We start from the raw sequence: 20876 nt of genomic DNA on the forward strand, positions 1-20876 counted from the left end.
TTCATATTGGGACTATTAACTTGAATGAGTAGAAATATGCTGGGGTCACACTTTTTCCCAAGAACTTTGTAAATATTGCTTCGTTTTCATCTGACATTGAGATCTGAGGCTAGCCAGATTTCTCCTGCCATTTCTCTTTGAAGTTCAATAATGTATCCAGGACATCTCCTGATGCTAGGTGTTGTGTATTAGTTTTCCCTGGAACACAGTGAGAATTTCTGATCTGCAGATTTAATTCTTTTATTTCAAAAACATTTCTTGTATCTCTGAAAATAGTCTAATGTTGAAGGTCTTTCTTGCAGGAATATCAACTAACCCTTTTTGTAAATTGCTCAAGTGCCTCACTCTTTCTTCTCTACATTTACTGTAAGTGAGTCAGCTTTTCCCTCTAAGTCAGTAATTCAGCTGAATTGTGCCTGGTCTATTTCTTGGTTTTTCTAACCTATTTTCTGTATTGGACTACTTCTGTTTTTCTTTTGGTTTCCTTAGCTGTGTAATCTTCTTTCCTTTCTCATTCCATTGTTTTATATTTTCTCCCAGTTCTTATTTTATTACCTTAATGTTCTTATTAGCTTATTCTATAATATGGAACATGTGTAAGGATTTTTCTGCTTTGGCAGGGCGTGGTGGCTCACATCTGTAACCCCAGAACTTTGGGAGGCTGAGGCGGGCAGATCTCCTGAGGTCAGGAGTTCAAGACCAGCCTGGCCAACATGGTGAAACCCTGTCTCTACTAAAAATACAAAAATTAGCTGGGCGTGGCGACGGGCACCCGTAATCCTAGTTACTTGGGAGGCTGAGGCAAAAGAATAGATTGAACCCAGGAGGTAGAGGTTGCCATGAGCTGAGATCACACACTGCACTCCAGCCTGGGCAACAGAAGGAGACTCCGTCTCAAAAAAAAAAAAAAAAAACTAAACTAAACAAACAAAACCAAGATTTTTCTGCTTTTATGTATTTGGTTAGATTTTCTCCAGACTTTCTTTCGTTCACTTGCCTGGCCTATGTTATAATCCTTTCTTCTACTTTTATGAAAGTCTTGGTTTTAGATAGTGGATATGCTGCTTCTTTCTATCTTATTCCTACTTAACACGTGTTGCTCTTTGAAAATGTTCTATTTGTTCAAATATAACGTGGGCGAATCCTCTTTGACGGTCTTTTCACTGTATCTGAGTTCCAGAGCTGAGATACTGCACTTCTCCCTGCTCTTCTGGAGCCTGAGTACACACTGAGGATAAGGGCTGCTCCCCTGAATCCACACAACTTCCAGGCTCTGCTCTCTTCTGAGGTTTTGATAAGCTCCTTCGCCACCATCCTCCCACTCTAGTCACGAGTGTGACCTATTCCTGTGAGAAAATGCCCTCTGACTTTAAATCTTTGCCTCAATTCAATGTAGGGACCTAGAAAATGGCAAACCCTGGCGATTTCTCCTGTCCTTGCTCAGGTCCTGGGGGTGGCAGGGATTGGCCTCCACTCAGGATGGTTTTATCTGGCCGGATTTCCCCAGGCGTTTGCTTGTTCTGCTCACCTTTCCATCTCCCTTCTTTTCAGTTTGTGCCTTCTTTGTATCAAAAAGCATTAATGAGATTCTTGGTGTTGCGTGTACTTGGTCTCTTCCCCCGAAGGGCTTTGGGAGAGTGGAGATGAGGCTGGACACCATTCTCCACTGCACGCAGCTATTTCAATGAGCTTTTAAAGTTTACGGTACAAAGTTGTACTTAATTTCTCATCTGAGAAATAATTTGCTCCATTATTTGAAGGGGGTGCGGAGGGCTGGCTTTTACTACGCTTTTGTGCATTTCATTAGTAATGGTGGGGGAGAGGTTTTTGATCCTGATGATCATTTTTTACCTGGATGTTCGCTCCACGCCTTTGACAGCATTAAACCTGGTGTTCCAATAGGAACTGCAGAGCCTAAAATGTGCAAATAAACCTCAACAGTTGCTAAAGGCGAAGAAAGAAGAGCAATGAAAGCCAACACTCATAGCAACTTACGGATAACTGTTGATAACATCCACACTGCATTTTACATTTACAACGCACCCGCGCCTTGGTTCATACTCATTAAGTCTCCGAAGGGAGCGTCTGCGTAAGTCTTGAGTCCCCAGAATCTAAGTCTGCACTTGGCCCAGAATGGATGCCCAGTAAAGTTCTGAACGAACGACTGTTATATCCACTTTACAGATGGAAAGACAGACCACCATCATTAAGGGCCTTGCCCAAGGCCGCAGAGCTGACGGTGGATGAAAATGGGGCCAGCAGGAAAGCGGGAAGACGGCCTGGAGGACCACGGGCCAGGGTCTGGGGCCCGGAGCAGGCTCGCCAGGCAGCTCGGCCCCGCGACGGAGGGGTGGATCTCCGACAGGCTACCGCCGCTGCGCCCACCCAGGCCTCCCGCGCCTTTCCCGCAGCAACAAGAGGCGGTGGCGCAGGCGCGGAGCGCGCAGGGGACAGGCGGAAGGCAATGCGCAGGCGCGGCGTTCCCGTTGCTAGGGCCGCGTCGCGCCCACCTGAGTGGCCGAAGTGAGGTTCGCAAGTCTCTGGGTCCGGACGGGAAGGAGCGAAGCACCCTCTCTGCGCCTGCGCGCTCCGTGCCTGCGACGCAAACCCGGCCTCACCTTTTCCTGCCCGAAGCGAGAGATTATCGCAGTCCTGGTTTCTCCCTCCAGAAGACCCCCTCCCAGTCCTCTGTAGCTCCTGGTAGTGCCCTGACCCCTGCTGCCACCGTCCTTCAGAGAGCAACGGAAGAGCTTCCCGGAGGGCGAGGAAAAGAGGGAAAGTAGCCAGCAATGTCGAACACGTAAGCGATGGGCTCCCAGCCACAGCCATGGGGTGGGCTTCCCCAAGCCAGAAGGTGGCTTGCTTTCTACTTCTCTTATTTTCTTTTTTCTTTTCTTCTCTCCTCCCCTCACCTCTCAACTTCCCTCCTCTCTCCCACTTTTTTTTCCTTTTAGTAAATTCAAATATGCCTCGGGATAGAGTATCTGCTTCTTGTGAGCAAGGAAGATCATACACGTAGATCTCCCCCTCCCCCACGCATCCCACCGCCCCATGGGGATGAGCTCCCGGTGTTTCCTATATCCGTCAAGCCCTTAGGGGCTATTGCTGAGAAGCCATTTTGTCTGTTTTTTTTTGTTGTTGTTAATCTTTCACAGTAGTAAATACGTTGCTTTGTGAAAACACCCAGGTCCTGAAATTTAAGTCTAGAAAGATCTTGGGAAAGCGTTATTGTCATTTGCTTTTCACCAACTCGTGTGGCAGTGATACTGGAAGGAGTGTGTGCCTAGCACTGTGTCTTTTACACAGCACTTGCACAAAGTTACCTCATTTGGTCTTCATAAGAATAATTTCAAACAGGTAGCACAGGACTGACCCTGTGGAAACTGTTCTAACTGCTTCACAGCAACCCTGTAATGTACGGGCTGTTGATATTGTTATTTCCATTTTACAAATGAGGGAACTTGGGTATGAAGAGGTGAAGTAGCTCACACAGCAAGTAAACAGTGCCAAGCCAGGCACTGTAGCTCCAGCCTGCACTGTTGCTATTACACTCCCTGTTTTTCTAGGCAAGGAAGTAAGAGCAGAGAGCTTAAAGGCTTGCCAGTGTTTGGGAGTGGGGAAGATCAAGAGTTCTGTTTAAGACCTATTGAGTTGAAAGTGCCCATTGGACATCATGTGGAGATGAAATAGCCAGTTAAAATATTCAGATCTTGGGTTCAGGAGCAAGACCCACATCTGAAATATAAACTTGCTCGCTGTCGGCCTGTGATGGTCTTTGCGAGACGTAGAATGAATATTAATAAAGAAGAGGTGTAAGGACTGAGCCTGGGGTCGTCCACAGTAAGGCAGGGAGAAGAGGAGACCCAGCAAAGGAATCAAAAACATGATCCATGAGGAAGAAGCAAGTGAGAGGAGTAATAGTGTTTCCAGGAGAAGTAACTTCTTTCTCCTCCGTCAAGTGCTCCTGAGACAAGTTGGTGTAGAACTGAGAACTCACTATTGATGTGGCAGTGTGGAGTTCAGCAGTGACCTTGACAGGAGCTGATTCAGTGGTGTGATGGGACAGAAGGACTTACTCAAGTGAATGTAGGAGGGAGAGAAACTGCAGACGGTGAACATAGCTAACTCTTTAAAGGAGTTTTGCTGCAAAGGAAAGGAAATGTGTTGGCAGCTGGGGCAGAGGACATGGCTCCAAGACAGAAAACGATAGAATGTTTGTGTGTGGAAGGGAATGGCCCAGAATGATATAGGAGGAGGAGGGAGAAGTGGGTGACATCGTTGGTAGTGAGAGGACATGGGATCCAGGGGGTACTGGCCTTAGGTAGAGGAACTCAGCACTTAGCAATGGAACAGGTGGGAAGGCAGCGTCAAGATGCTATTCAGTGGGTAGGTGCCCTGGAGGTGGCCTGGAATGATCATGGTAGATGGAAGATGATGGTGACTGAGGGGCAGTGGTGACAGCATCAGATGAAGTGGGATTCAAAGCCAGGGAGTGTTGGGAGGAGGGAAGGGAGATATCTGGAGGTGCAGTGAAAAGAAGGGATCCCCTTGACCCAGCCCCACAGACAGAGACAGAGGGCTCTGGGGGGGAACAGGAGCCTCTACTGAGAGGGCTTCCAAGCAGAGCCAGGCCTTCCATAGAGCAAGAAGACGGGGGAAGTATTCAGGGAAGAAGATAGCAAACTAGTTAAGATTGGAAGATTCAGAAGGTTTTATCATGTGCAAAATTACTTGGAAAGAATTTCCATTTTGCAATATTTTGATTTCCCACAGACATGCATAGTATGTCTGAATATGCAAGTGTTTCCCTCCCCGACCCACTCCGTTATAGGAAAACTGCCAAGCTGTAGAATTAACAGTCTGGTCTTTTTAACTGTTATATTCAGTCTTCTCCATCCATAATCCTCCTGACTTCAAAGTCTGTCATATCTCTAAGTCATATGCTCAACTCTGAAACCAAGCATATACTTCTAAAAACTGTTAAGTAGTCTTATGGATAAAATACTACCTTCTGTTTGCAAGGTGCATTTAAAATTCCCGGAACACTTTCACACCTGTTATTCCATCTGTATTAATCTGTTCTCACACTGGAACAGAGGAAAGAGGTTTAATTGACTAGCAGTTCTGCAGGACTGGGAAGTCCTTAGGAAACCGACAGTCGTGATGGAAGGTGAAGTCAAACACACCCTTCTTCACACGGCAGCAGCAAGGAGAAGTGCAGAGCAAAGCGGGGGGAAAAGCCCCTGATAAAACCATCAGATCTTCTGAGAACTCACTATCATGAGAACAGCATGGAGGTAGCTGTCCCCGTAATTCAATTACCTCCCACTAGGTCCCTCTTACAACACGTGGGGCTTACGGGAACTACAATTTAAGATGAGATTTGGGGGGGGACACAGCCACACCATATCACCATCCCACAGTAGTCCCTGCAGGTGTCCAGAGTTGGTCTCATCATCCAGGTTTGCCAGTGGAGGAGGTGTAAGCACGAAGAGCTTGAGTGACCTCCAGGGATGAGCTGCTCAGGACACTGGTTTCTATTTTAAATGTGCAGCACTTTTACCTTTGAAAACCACCTTGCCATATCCGGGGAAAATAGAGACATATGTCCACGCAGAAACTCATGCAGGAATGCTTCTAGCAGCATTGTTCAGAGCAGCAAAAAAGGCGAAAACGACTCAAGTGTCCATGGGCTGACAAATGGATAGACCAAATGTGGTGTATCCGTACAAAGGCAACCTGGCAATGAAAAGAAATGAAGTATGAAGTACACGACAGTGTGGATGAACTTTGAGGACACCGCACCGAGGGAAAGGAGCTGAGCACTGAAGCCCCTTCTTGTGTGATTCCACTTCTGTGAAATGCCCAGAATAGGCAAATAGAGCTGGAAATTAGGTTAGTGGTTGCCAAGGGCGGGGAGGAATGGGGAATGGACAGTGACTGCTTCACAGGTGTGGGTTTCTTTCCCAGTGATGAAAATGTTCTGGAGTTAGATAATGGTAGTGGTTGCACACCTCTATGCTAAAAACCACTGAATTGTACACTTGAAAAGAGTGAATTCTATGCCATGTGAATTATTTCATCAATGCTCTTATGAAAAATCATCTTGCCGCCTCTCTTGTCTCATTTGACCTTCGTGACTGGGCTCAGGCAGAAGGAGGCTGAGGCTGCAGGGCGAGGAGGTGGGGTGCAAGGCCAGATGGACTGAGCGCAAAGTGGGGGCTCCCCAGGATGGCGTGGCCGAGGCATGGTGTCCAGGTCGCTGGCGGGCCAACGCGTGAGGGGGTGTGGTCACATGGAGAGACACCAGGACAGCTGGGGAGCAGGAAGCCAGAGACAGTCTCAAGGGAAGAGGGTCTGGCGGAAAGAGATGACGCCGTGTCTGAGCACTGAGGAAAACAGGTAATGATGCAGGCATCCCTGTGCTTTCAAAGCTGCCAAACATTTTCCTGTCAGCCAGGAATCTTTGCCTGGTTTCTCCAGACAGGGATCCCTAGACAGACTGCAGATGGGGAAGAAAGAAATGGCAGGACCCAGAAGGCTGAAGCCACCAGGACTGTCTTTGGCCACAAATTCCAGTTATGTGTCAGCTCTGTGAGGCCCTGGAAAAGTCCTGCTTCTCTGACCCGACTGAAGCCAGTGAGGGCTCTGACCTGGAGCAACTGGGCTCCCCTGGGTGGGAGCCCACAGCAGGTCCAGACATCCAGAAAGTCTGGCTGTGCTCTGCCCATCAGGTCGGGTTTGGTTTCCCCTGGTGGAAGCAGGAGCCTCTTCAACCCAAGATCTCTTGCTATTGTTGCCTTTGGGTCTTTGTGGGGTTCAGGTCACCCCACCTGAACTTCACGGAGGCAGCCTCTTTAGGGTATTGTACAAACTTAATGCTTGTTGGTGTGGCCAATGTTGAAAGTAGAAGATGCCTTTTAACTTTTACTGCCTGTTCCACTCCCATATTTAAATATTATTACTAGATTTGTTTATAGTCTTTAGTCTATTGTTACTGAATTCTTGGCCATATTAAATCTGTATGTATGTCTCAGGAGTCTTCTGTCTTTATAGCCTTTCTTTTCTTTTTTTGAGATGGAGTCTCGCACTATTGCCCAGGCTGGAGTGCAGTGGTGCGGTCTTGGCTCACTGCACCTCCGCCTCCCGGGTTCAAGTGAGTCTCCCGTCTCAGCGTCCCGAGTAGCTGGGATTACACGTGCACACCACCACACCCGGCTAATTTTTGTGTTTTTAGTAGAGACAGGGTTTGCCTCTTTAGACAGGAGCAGATAGTGCCTTCTGCTTGTGCTGATCTGTACCCAGCATTCTAGAATTTCCTTTAGCTAGATTTCATGTGGCTCCCACCATGTGAATTCTTAAATATTTAATGTTCTTTATTGGTGCTGTGAATGGGTTTCTTCTTTCATTTTTTTCTCTGCATTAAAGTATTGCAATTTTGCTGTAATTTTTTTTTTTTTGTTTTGCTGGAGTGTGGTGGTGAGATCTCGGCTCACTGCAACCTCTGCCTCTGGGTTCAAGCAATTCTCCTGTCTCAGCCTCCCAAGTAGCTGGGATTACAGGTGCCTGCCACCATGCCCGGCTACTTTTTGTATTTTTAGTAGAGATGGGTTTTCATCATGTTGGCCAGGCTGGTCTAGAACTCCTGACCTCAAGTGATCCACCCACCTCAGCCACCCAGTGCTGGGATTACAGCCGTGAGCCACCACGCCTGGCCTTTGCTGTACTAGTTGATGTATTTTTGTTACTGATTTCCTGGGATTTTGCAATCATGCCATTTATAAGCAATGGTGTTAAAAAAATGGTTTATAGGCCGGGCGGGCGCGGTGGCTCAAGCCTGTAATCCCAGCACTTTGGGAGGCCAAGACGGGTGGATCACGAGGTCAGGAGATCGAGACCATCCTGGCTAACACGCTGAAACCCCGTCTCTACTAAAAAATACAAAAAACTAGCCGGGCGAGGTGGCGGGCGCCTGTAGTCCCAGCTACTCGGGAGGCTGAGGCAGGAGAATCGCGTAAACCCGGGAGGTGGAGCTTGCAGTGAGCTGAGATCTGGCCACTGCACTCCAGCCCGGGTGACAGAGCGAGACTCCGTCTCAAAAAAAAAAAAAAAAAAAAAAAAAAAAGGTTTACATTACTTATGTATCTCCCTTGTCCTTTTTTACTGCTAATTTTGAGGTCATATTTCTAGCGTTTCTCCACTGAAGGTCCATTGGGTCACTGGTTTTTGGCACTTTGAAGAAGTCGTCATTCTTTTTTTCCTGGTGTGTGGGGATGGCATTTTTAATCAGGCCTGTGTTGCAAGTTACAATTTACTGAGCACCTTCTTGGTATCTGTGAAACAAGCTGGGGTTTTTACTGCTCCGTTGCTGTCTGGAGTTAGGCTTCCCTCTGTGCTGAACTGAAAGGCACTCCCGCAATCACCACTCCTGGGTTAGAGGCAGCAATTCTTTTGATCTGGAGCTGTGGTCTGTTTTTTAAGTGGAATTTCAGATCTGAGTTCTAAACAAAATTAGCCTGTAATTTTCCTCTTGAATGTTGTCCTGGCAGGTTTGGGCCCCAAACCCTATTAAGTCCACAAAGCAACTTGAGCATTGCTCTATGTTTTATGCCAACAGTTGTCACACCTGTTAGTATGTTCAGCCCGTGTCTTCACTCAGGCCAGTGAGTGCCTTGGGTTTACGGTCCCTTCTCGGGTCCTGGAAGTCTGGACTTGGAAAACTCACACCATGCCGAGCTGCGGGTCTTGATCGTTGTCCACAGCCAAACCGTTCCCTTGATCATCTGTCATCTTTGCTTCTTCCAGCCCCTCCTGCTTGTCTGTTTGAGGGGGGGCAAGCAGAATGTCAGAGGGTCTCAGGAGCTTTGAACTGGCATGAGGTCTTGCTTTTGTTGTTGGTTTGAGCGATGGTTGTTGCTGTTCCTGGTCAAGGTACTTGTTTATTAGTCCCTAATTCTGCCAGGAGTCAATGTGTGTTCTGTGTGATATGGTTTGGATTTGTGTCCCCACCCAACTCTCCTGTCAAATTGTCATCCCCAATGCTGGAGGCGGGGTCTGGTGGGAGGTGATTGGATCATGGGGGTGGATTTCCCCTTTTGTGCCATTCTCGTGATAGTGAGTTATCAGGAGAACTGCTCGTTTAAAAGTGTGTGGCACCTCCCCGCCTTCCTCTTGCTCCTGCTCCCGCCGTGTGAGATGCCTGCTCCCACTTTGCCTCGCTCCCCGAGGCCACCCCAGACACAGATGCTGCCATACTTCCTGGACAGCCTATGGAGCTGTGAGCCAGTTAAACCTCTTTTCTTTATAAATTACCCAGTCTCGCCGGGCGTGGTGGCTCACACCTGTAATCCCAGCACTTTGGGAGGCCGAGGTGGGCAGATCACCTGAGGTCAGGAGTTTGAGACCAGCCTGACCAACATGGAGAAACCCTGTCTCTACTAAAAATACAAAATTAGCTGGGCGTGGTGGTGCATGCCCTCCCAGCTACTTGGGAGGCTGAGGCAGGAGAATCACTTGAACCTGGGAGGCGAAGGTTGCAACGAGCTGAGATCACACCATTGCACTCCAGCCTGGGCAACAAGAGCGAAACTCCATCTCAAAATAAATAAATAAATAAATTACCCAGTCTCAGGTATTTCTGTATAGCAGTGAGAGAATGGACTAATACACTGTGCCAAGTGGAATTCTAATTTTCTGATAATAACCTTCTTTCTTATAATAAGCTGGTCTGGAAGAGTGCCTTTTCGCTAGCAATATTTTAAATATTGCTGAGTTTTGAGAAATCTGGCATTCAAACATGCTGGGGATGGGATTCTAACGGCAGAATTCAGTGTCCTGACTCAGTGGGGTGTTGGGGGGAGGAGTTTTGGTTTTTATGCTCAGTCTGTTTGCTTGTGATGTAATTACCTCTGTGTCACAGGACCCCTCCTTCCTCATCTACTTTCTCCCTGACAAATGGGAAGTGATGAAGTCAAGTGGTTTAGAGGGTAAACTCTGGAGCCGGACTGCCTACTTGTATATCCTGCATTCAAACCATGTGACTTTGGGCAGTAACTTCTCTTTGCCTCAGTTTTCTCATATGTAAACTGGGCTAATAATTATGCCTACCTCATAGGGTTGTTGTGAGGATTACATGAGTTATTACATGGAAACCACTTAGGACAGTGACTCACAGTATATAAATGTAAGCTATTACCATCGCCATCGTCGTCATCATTATCATCATCATCATCATCATCATCATCTGAACCCAAAAATCTTGCAGACATCAAGATATGCTTTTACTTTTTGGCCAGAAAGGTGAAAAAAGCACATACAATCAGTGCTTCAATAAATGATGCTTAGTGTTTAGGGAAGAATGGAGCATGTTTGAGAAATGGCAGATGGTAAGCCTGGGGCAGAGGGTACCTGGAGGGGATGCTTACTAATGACCTTGGGAATGTAGAAGAGAGATTCCCAGTCAAACAGGGTGGCTAACCATGCATACTTGTCTCCTCTTCCTCCTGAATTGCCTCCAAAATGGCAATAAAGGATTTTAAAGCTATGAACTCACAAGGATGAATAAAACATTTGACAAGAGATACCAAGAAAGTGCAGGAGGCCAGGCACAGTGGCTCACGTCTGTTATCCCAACACTTTGGGAGGCCAGGGCAGGTGGGTCACTTGAGGTCAGGAGTTCGAGACCAGCCTGGCCAGTGTGGTGAAACCCCATCTCTACTAAAAATACAAAAATTAGCCTGATGTGGTGGCACACGCCTGTAGTCCCAGCTACTCAGGAGACTGAGGCAGGAGAAATGCTTGAACCCAGGAGGCGGAGGTTGCAGTGAGCCAAGATTGTGCCACTGCACTCAGGGCTGGGTGACAGATTGAGATGCTGTCTCAAAAGAAAAAAAGAAAATGTGGGAAAGGGAGAGCAGGCATGGATGAGAGGGAATGGAGGAAGGGCAAAGAATGTGGGACCTGAAAGCCAGTGGATGGGGCTGGGGTGATCAAAAGCCAGCTGTTTCCCTGGGAAGACAGACGGGGTCATGGTTCTTCTGGGATAGGGCTGAAATTGGAGGACTGCTTGCAGATCTGTATAGGCCACATTTATGCTGCCAATCACTTGTACACCCCAGAGAACAAGTGGCCAAGCCACTAGCCAACCAGGCAGAAGTTGGCACATGCAGCCAACCTGGACTCAGGACGCCAGGCACAGGTAAGCATGGGAATGAGTGGCTTGGCTGAGAGTAAAGAAGAGGTGAGCCCCCTTGATCGACTTGCTTCTCTTTCAGGGGATTAGGGCTGCCCCCCAATCCCCCCTCTTTAGCATAGGGAAAGACCTTACAGAGAGATACTGACATTTTTGGGTTTCTCCTTCATCAGTCATCAGGGCTCTCCACACCCACTTTCCACAGTGAAGCTCCTTCCCAGACACACTGACTTTCCAGTTCACTTTTCAGTCCTGGTTCTTGAACATAAAAGCAGAATCAAAAAATCACCTGAAATTTGGTCAGGGAAGGTAGGAATCTCTACCATGAATGTATTGGCCCTGGCAGGGGAAGTGGGGACACTCATGAGGGCCTAATAAAGGGACCAGTAACAAAGATGTGGACATAGTCTAGGGAAGCTGGTAAGGGATGGGGCAGTATTCTGGGGCCAGCCAGCCACAACAGAGCCACCACCACCCTAAGGCTTTGGTGGAAGAGCACACCCAACTTTTGTTGCCTCATCAGGGTGTGGACAAGAGGGTCATACTCGTCGGCTCTCTGGCTTCCTCTCTGTTCAATCCACTAACTCAACTCACTGGAATGAGGGCAGAGAGCCCAGCTGGTGCATTCCGTAGAACTCAGCCTCCTGGGCCACAGTCTACACCTCATCTCACTTCTCTCTCTCTTTTTTTTTTTTTAAGACAGAGTCTCGCTCTTTGACCAGGCTGGAGTGCAGCAGCATGATTTTGGCTCACTGCAAACTCCACCTCCCAGGTTCAAGCAATTCCCCTGCCTTAGCCTCCCGAGTAACTGGGACTACAGGCGGGCGCCACTATGCCTGGCTAATTTTTTTTTTGTATTTTAATAGAGACGGGTTGGCCAGGATGGTCTCAATCTCCTGACCTCATGATCCACCCGCCTCAACCTCCCAAAGTGCTGGGATTACAGGCATGAGCCACTACGTCTGGCCTACACCTCATTTCTTACACTGTACATTATGGTTCTAAGATTCTTAGTGGTTGCCTTTTGCTGTACTTCATTCATTCATTTTTCACTGCTGTGTGATAGTCCATTGGTGAATTTACTGCAATTTATTTATCCACTGTCTTATTGGTGGACATTTGTGTTATGTCCAGGTTTTTACTATTATTTAAAAAATGCAAGTGATCATTCTTGATGCATATTTACAAGTTTCTCTTGGGTATAATTATCCATTCATAGGGTATGCACACATTCAACTTCATAAGAACATGCTGCATTACTTTCCAAAGTGGTTGTTCCAATGTATACTTCACCAGCTGTGTATATGGACAAATCAGTTAACTATTCTGGATATCAACTCTGTCCTCTTTTAAATGTGTATAATAATAGTGGTGTTATGGGCAAAGTGAGGGAAAACTTCCTATCATTTAGACAAAATACTTTTAAAACTCTTTATTTGATGATAATAGTGGTGGCACGTATTCAGAAATCACAAGGACATCAGAACAGGATATAAATTGTCTAACAAACCTTTCTACTACATAATGATATTCTTAGCTCACACTTGATTCGGTGTTATATTTTGCTATACCAGAGGCCCGATGTTTATGTTTTACCAAGTGATTTTTATTTACTGTGTCATCTAAATTCCTTATCTTCCCCCAGAATGTATAATAAGATGTGGCATCAGACCCAAGAAGCCCTCGGTGCTTTACTCGATAAAGAGCCTCAGAAGATGGTTGAACCACAAAGAAATCAGGTTTTCATCTTTCAGACGTTGGCCACCTTCTACATAAAGTATGTGCAGATCTTTAGAAACCTGGAGAATGTCTACGACCAGATCGTCCATCCCCAGAAACGAATACTGATCAGGAAAGTGCTGGACGGGGTGATGGGCCGCATCCTGGAGCTGAAGAACGAGATGGTGGAGCTGGAACTCACGGAGTTCCATTATTTCGATGATATCCTGCAGGATCTAAAGCTGGCTCCCGTAAGCACGCTGTTGTTTTCTTATTAGTTGCTTTTTGTTATAAATAAGATATGTAGCCCTATACCCAGTACCCTACAGACTTCCTGTCCATGTTTACTAGTTGGTGTGTGGAAAATCTAAACATTTCCCTTCAATTACACCATGCTGTCGTGGACAAGGATTGGGTTCCCTTTGTTTCTGGTGCAGATGCATCTGCACACTTCTTGGCTGTGTTAGGCACTGCAGCGGCCATGGTCTTACCTGACACTGTGGTGTCTGCACAAGGCTGTTGGAATGCAGTGGGCCAGCCCTTTCATCAGCACCCTTGAAGCACGGACCCTCCCAGCATCCAGTAGCAGCGCCCGCTCCTCTGTTTCCATGGGAATCTCTCTGTAGCCTGTTGGTCACAGGTTCCCTATTGCCAGGTGGATGCATCTGCTCCTTACTTTGGGACAGTGGTGACCCAGGGGAATGTATGGCTTACATGGCAGTGGGCCTCAGACATCAAAGGAGAGAGAGCTCATGTGCTTGCTCTCCCTCCTTCCCTCTGCCTCTCTTCCCCTCCTTCCCTCTCTCCCTGGAGCCCTCCCTGCTGGCACCTGGCAACCACAGCCCCCTCCTGCAAGCATTCGGCCCCTGCTGCCCTCTGACGTTCCTGCTGGGCACAGGGCCTCTCTTCTGACTTAGGCTGGTTGGGCTGCCGGGGCCACTGGCCACCTGCCCTCAGTGTCATGGTCCTGGGAGCTCACCTTCATTTTGAAAGGAACATTTCCTTGAAGTAAAATCAAAAGGAGAAAGTCTTTAATTTTCTACATGAGTGTTTCATGTTTCTTCTCCTTGAAAATATTTGGGCTTTTATAAAGGTATCTTTCTTTCTGAGATAGGCTTTCCTCACATTATTATTTTATCAGAATGGAATAATGAGAATAACTGAAATGAATGAAGATGTTGACGATTATTCCAAAAGTTTTATGCTTATTGCATTCATCTACAAGAGCATGGGCCGATCACCAGATTTGATCTGGTGTACTTTACTTACCAAAGTGACAATATGAACAATTTAGGATAACTGTGAAACAAATAGTTATTAAATCATATTCCTAAATTTAATTAATGAAGTAATACATATTGCTAAATTTAATTAATGAAGTAATACATATTGCTAAATTTAACCAATGAAGTAATATTACATTTATTAGTTGAACTTCAGGAATAGGAAGTCATGCCCCTGTTGTGAAGGAATAGTGCATTTAGGGCTGTATGTGGCAGCCCCTCCACGGCCTTGCCTTTCCTGCCGCATCAGCCAGCCCCTCTGCTCCAGGGACATCATCTTCCTAAAGGCCATGCCACTGTTGCTGTGGGGATGGGGCCACCAAGCACCAAGAGGAGTGACAAACGAGCAGATGGCATCCAGGAGGTCTTCGTGCAGGGGGCGATCAACAGTGTTTCCTAGCAGTCCTGGAAATAGTGACTGAACCATGTGCTGTCACTGAATCCCACATGGTTAGGATAGGCTGAAGGCACCTTCATTCTTGACCACATCCCCAGGACTGACAAACACCCAGCTGGGTTCCTGCCCTTGGTTCCATGAGTTCCCCAAATCCTTCCTTAAACTGCCCCTTAGTCCGAAGACTGTTTGTAACCTGCCACGTGGGGAAACTTTCCTAATGGGCCCACCTCAGAGAGAGAAATATATGTGGGAAAGAGCCTTTCTCTACCGCTGGAAGTTTCCTAGATTCCACTCCATAGGGAATGAGAAACCTCAGGGTTTCAGGGATGGACATGAAACGCATCATGGACGCGTTGATGCGTCCATGTATCTTTCTTTGCTTCTCTTCCATTCTCAGTGACTCTGTTTTCTCATCCTCAAAATCCGTAGTATAATAATTTTTTAGATGGAGTTTTGCTGTTGTTGCCCAGGCTGGAGTGCGATGGTGTGAGCTCAGCTCACTGCAACCTCCGCCTCCTGGGTTCAAGTGATTTTCCTGCCTCAGCCTCCCAGGTAGCTGGGATTACAGGTGCATGCCACCACGCCCAGCTAATTTTTGTATTTTTAATAGTGATGGGATTTCACCATGTTGACCAGGCTGGTCTCAAACTCCTGACCTCAGGTGATCCACATGCTTCAGCCTCCCCAAGTGCTGGGATTACAGGCATGAGCTACCACGCCTGGCCAGCTAACTATAATTTTGTGGTACCAAATGGACCAGATGGAGCTATAAGACAATGAGGTTTTGTCTTCAAAGTTATAAAAGTACCACACTTGAATGTGCTTATTAATAAATAAAAATCACATTAAATCAAAGTGTCATCATTCTTCTCCGACTGCCCTCTCTCCTCAGGCCACACCCACCCACTAGACTCTGCTAGTTCACTCTCCAGTCACCCCCAGCACTCCATGAGCCTCAGAAAGATTTCGTGTGCAAAAGACATTGTCACTTCCCAGAAGTCATGGGGATACTGTCCCACCAAGTCCTAAAAATGATACCCTCTTAGACTTAAACGTTTATTTAGGGGAAGGCCTATCCAAAATTCTCTGGGCTGGAGGGAGGTTATGGGAAGTCACACCTAGAATTGGAAAAAAAATAAGGTAGCCAGTTCTGAAGACAAAGACCTTTGCTTCCCTGTCAAACAGCCAAGCAGGTCTGACAGAAATTCTAGGATAGTGTTTCTCAGTGGGATTGGCCAAGGGCATACCTTTATCCTTAAAGAGCACTTCTGTACTCCTTTTTACTCAATTTGGACTGGTAAATTTTCATCTGACCCCCCCCCCCCCAGTTTGAAATATTTGGTAACATGCACAAATGAAGGATAGAAGTTTTTTACATAAAAACAAGTTTCATAATAAAGCAAACTACTTTTGTAAATAATTTTTGCAATGGGGTAATTTTGGTAAAAATAAAACCAAATTATTAGAGAAATATGTGACCATTTACATACAAATAGTCGATGGTGCTAATGATAAATTATTAGGTTTAATTCAAAGATCTCTACAGCTTACTACTTTACTACTCCAATTTGAACCATTATTTTAGGTAAAATGAGGTAATATTGTATTTCTTTAAAGAAATCCATTAAGTAATCATTAGTTAATTGAGGCCTAATTGACATGAACTCCTGATGCTTTTCTGTAATGATTAAAGCAAGGGGCATGGTTATGATTTTCCTTTTGACTTTGTGTCTCTTTAGTGAATGAATTCTCTTCACTCTGCTGGCCTCGTTTTTTTCCTTAAATGAAAATGGGAAGTAAAGCAAGCGTCTTTGATATGCACATCCTTACTGTATATTTTAAATAAAGTTCAAGTCCTGGAATTGTGACAGAAATGCTCTTTTTTTATTCTTTCTCTTCTCTAGCAACAATTAGATATTCCCATACCCAAGTATTTTTTGAAGGAGAAGTTGGAAGTAATAAAAGGAAGAGAGAAAATTCTTGCTCAGATATTAGCCGACAGCGGAATAGATACATCTGACATGGTTTGTATATCATTTTAACAAACATTAATCCATCATCTGTGTAACTTCCTTTTTCTGCTGCTCCTAATTGTGTGAGCAACATTTAGGTTATTTTCAGTTTAAGGAGAGAATAAGCCCTCCCTCCTTGTTGTACAGTGCATAAGAAGTTGCATAACTTTTGGACATGCTTTTGGTGATATATAGTCATTATTTTTCAAGAGCTTAGAAATCGAAGAAATTAGAAATTAGAGATCAAAATATATGTTTTGCTACTTGAATCAGTATCTATTGATTATCAACTCAGTCTAATGTTTCATCTCAAATTCATCTAGCTGAAGCTAGAAGCTAAATGTTATTCATGTAAAATAATTAAGTGCTAACATAACTTACTAGGAACTTGAAAGTTACTACACTTTCTAAAAATGTTGATTGGGCCGGGCGCGGTGGCTCAAGCCTGTAATCCCAGCACTTTGGGAGGCCGAGACGGGTGGATCACGAGGTCAGGAGATCGAGACCATCCTGGCTAACACGGCGAAACCCCGTCTCTACTAAAAATACAAAAAACTAGCCGGGCGAGGTGGCGGGCGCCTGTAGTCCCAGCTACTCGGGAGGCTGAGGCAGGAGAATGGCGTAAACCCGGGAGGCGGAGCTTGCAGTGAGCTGAGATCTGGCCACTACGCTCCAGCCTGGGCGACAGAGCGAGACTCCGTCTCAAAAAAAAAAAAAAAGGTGATTGGCCTTTTATCACTGCAGGCTGAGTGGACACGGTTTGGCAGTGTCCCCACCCAAATCTCATCTAGAACTGTAGCTCCTGCAATTCCCATGTGTTGTGGGAGGAACGTGGTGGGGGGAAATTGAATCGTGGAGGTGTGTCTTTCCTGTGCCATTCTCGTAATAGTGAGTAAATCTCACAAGAGCTGATGGTTTTATAAAGGGGAGTTTCCCTGCACAAACTCTGTTGTCTGCCACCATACGATGTGTGCCTTTCACCTTCTGCCATGATTGTGAGGCCTTCCCAGCCACATAGAACTGTGAATCCATTAAACCTCTTTCTTCTGTAAATTGCCCAGTCTCAGGTAAGTCTTTATCAGCAGTGTGAGAACGAACTAATACATTGAGTGGCACTTAGATCATCTTGAATGGACTGTCATTGGGGGAAGAATAATCCATAAAGATCCCTCCTGGGAAGCAAGGAGCAAAATCCATTTAGTTCTGTGCCCCAATACCTCTTTTGTCCCCAGGATTTTTGCAGCTGCATCTTTTTCCTGTTTCCACAGATGTCTTAGTCCTGACTCTCGTGACCACCTCTTGGATTCTTGTAATCGTCCCCCATGCAGCCTACTGGTGGGGAGTCTTCTTCCCACCCTTTCCACAGGGCACTGTCCTATCTACCTTCTGGCAGGTCTGCCTGTACATTTCACTAACTTACTGCCTCGCCCCTCTGGCTGGCCTTCATGGCCTAAGCAGTAAGGCAGCACTTGTCCATTCAAGCTGGGACACTCCAGGGTGAAAGGGGCACTATGACTAACTATGCTGAGGCTGCAGCTACAGGCCGGGATCCCAGGGTAAACCAGCACCTGCAGTCTTTCTACAAATAGCCCTCATTGGGTATTGCCAGCCTGCGTGATGGTGTTAAGGAAGATTCCAAGTATATGCTGAGGATGGCAAGAGAAAAAAGTGCCCTATGTGCCTGCCTCAGAAGACAGGTGAAATGCATGCCCTATATTTGCCAGCCCAGTGCTGTCTCTCATTTTCCATAGGCATGTTCCATGCTGGATAGAGGACTTGTTCTTCTCCCTTACGTACCTGCTTATCAAAATGGTACCCATTCTGCAGAGCCTAACTTGATACACCATCCTCCAAGAAACCTTTCCTGACATACTGGCTTAGTCCATTTTGTGTTGGTATAACAGAAAACCACAGACTGGGTAATTTAAAGACAATAGAAGTTTGTTTTGCTTATGGTTCTGGAGGCTTGGAAGTCCAGTACTGAGGAGTTGCATCTGGTAAGGGTCTTCTTGCAGTGTTACAACATGGCAGAAGGAATCACATAGTAAGAGAGCAAGAAGTGAGGGGGTGAGCTTATCCTTTTAGCAGGAAGCTATTCCCTGGATAACAGTATTCATTCATTTTGGGGAGAGAGGCCTCATGACCTTATCACCTCTTAAAAGTCCCGCATCCCAACACCGTTGCATTGGGGACTAAGTTCCTAGCGCACGAACTTTGTGGGACACATTTAAACCATAGCAGCCATTCAACTCAATATGACCTCTCCTTCCTGTGCCCCTGCTCCCAGCTACTGGCCCTTCTTTTACATTATGAATTCCTTGAAGTCCATTCCAAAGCCAACTTACTTGGGGGTCAACTAGCCATGCTTTCACCACTGGGCTCCTGTGTCTGTGCTTTCTGTCCATGCACGAGTCAGGGCAAAGCACTCACACTGCATTTAGTTCCCCCCAAAGGAATCCCTTTGCACCCAGCAGTGATGAGCACTGCAGAATTACTCAAGATTTTGCACCCAGCAGTGATGAGCACTGCAGAATTACTCAAGATTTTGCACCCAGCAGTGATGAGCACTGCAGAATTACTCAAGACTATATATCACCAAAAGCATGTCCAAAAGTTATGCAACTTCTTATGCACTGTACAACAAGGAGGGAGGGATTATTCTCTCGTGATCCGCCCGTCTCGGCCTCCCAAAGTGCTGGGATTACAGGCTTGAGCCACCGCGCCCGGCCTTAAATTCTTTTTAGAGACAGGATCTTACTCTGTTGCCCAAGACACAGTGCAGTGGCATGATCATAGCTCATTGCAGCCTCCAGTGTCTGGGCTCAAGTGATCCTCTTGCCCCAGCTTCCCAAGTAGCTGGGACTGCAGGAGTGTCCCACCACACTCCACTAATTAAAAAAAAATTTTTTGTGGAGATGGGGTCTCACCCCTTTGCCCAGCCTGGTCTTAAATTCCTGGACTGAAGTAATCCTCCCACCTCGGCATCCCAAAGTGCTGGGATTACAGGTGTGAGCCACTGTGCGTGGCCTCTTTGGTGCTTTTCTGACTCCAGTGATCTGTCCCTGGAGATCAAGATTTTGTGTTGGAAAATGGAGAAGGGAGATTACAATGCTCTCACTACAGTGAAATCCTAAAAATTCCTCTTTGCCATTTCTCCTGCTCACTGTTCCTCTTCATTTGTTCTCAGTCACAACAGTCAGGTTTCTTTGTTCCTTCAGCATCCAGCTTTGGCCAGCTCCTATCACCTCCATTGGGTTAAGCATTTCATCTCCACCCCAGTCTCATTTCACATGTGCCAGGGGCTCACAAAACCACAAGGACTTCCCTGCTGCGACTTCCCCATGGCCTTTGGTGTCTCACAAGACCCCTTTCTTTAAGCTACTTATATACAATATATACCCCACGAAGAATATTATATATATATACACACACAATATATAACCCAAGAAGAATTTTGATGCATGAAAATTATTGTCCATCTCCTACATTAATATCCACTGTGGGCCTCCTTAAATGCTTACAAATGTTTGACATGCTGAGTTCCCTACTCAAAATCCCTTAGAATTATTTGATAATGGCCACGACTATTTTCAGAATGACAGCCTGGAATCTAAAGAAAAGAAGTACAATACTAACTCATGTTTGCTGGGTACCATATGTTAAGTTCATCATCTCATTTAATGCCAGAATGATACTCATTCTACTCTAACTTGACAAGTGCATTATTGAAAATGTGTGCTTACTGCAAATTTGAAGCAATGAGATCTTACTGAAAACAAAACTCAGAGGGATTGTTATGTGAAAGAGCTTCCTCATAAGCAACCATATTCCTCGTGCCATGTTGAAGGGTAGTGGGTGGCTTAGTGGAAAGAGAGTCAGTCTATTCAAGCTGGCTCCTTCTCTTACCCACAGGACCTTACATAAGTTGCCTTACTTCTTTAATCTTTAGTTTTCTTCAGTCTTAAGTGGTCATAGTAATACCGGCCTTGGAGTTTGCTCTTGTGAATATGATGAGCATGCATACAAAAAGCATCTGACATCTACAGGTTCTCAATATACATGTACCTTTCATCTCTTTCTCACTCCTTCCTGTGCCCCCGACCCTGGACTTATTACACAGAGGAGGGATCATCCTGGCAGCAGTGGCCCTGGTGACAGCACCCCACACATGAGGCCTCAGCACCTTCACCTTGTCCTGCTGTGGCAACCATTGCTGCCCTCTGAGGCCTGGAAACAGGCTTCACCTATGCTTTGGTGCTTTTCTTTTTAAATGT

General features: G+C 46.1%; 1 protein-coding gene across 3 annotated transcripts in view; it reads left to right on the plus strand.

Annotated features, from left to right (window-relative positions):
• The first annotated feature begins 2516 nt into the window (after positions 1-2516).
• The window catches only part of IQCA1 (IQ motif containing with AAA domain 1), a 166466-nt gene continuing 148106 nt past the window's right edge, over positions 2517-20876 (plus strand). For 2 of the 3 annotated variants that reach the window (XM_011929620.1, XM_011929621.1), the window contains exons 1-3: positions 2517-2800; positions 12837-13161; positions 16495-16614. In XM_011929620.1, coding sequence (XP_011785010.1) covers positions 2790-2800; positions 12837-13161; positions 16495-16614 — 456 coding nt within the window. In that variant the 5' untranslated portion in view covers positions 2517-2789. Of the gene's footprint in view, positions 2801-6341; positions 6403-12836; positions 13162-16494; positions 16615-20876 lie in introns of those variants that run through there. The other variant, XM_011929619.1, reaches the window with a different exon arrangement.

This window comes from Colobus angolensis, unplaced genomic scaffold (assembly GCF_000951035.1).
Source record: "Colobus angolensis palliatus isolate OR3802 unplaced genomic scaffold, Cang.pa_1.0 Scaffold82, whole genome shotgun sequence".
In the NCBI taxonomy this organism is placed as follows: Eukaryota; Metazoa; Chordata; class Mammalia; order Primates; family Cercopithecidae; genus Colobus; species Colobus angolensis.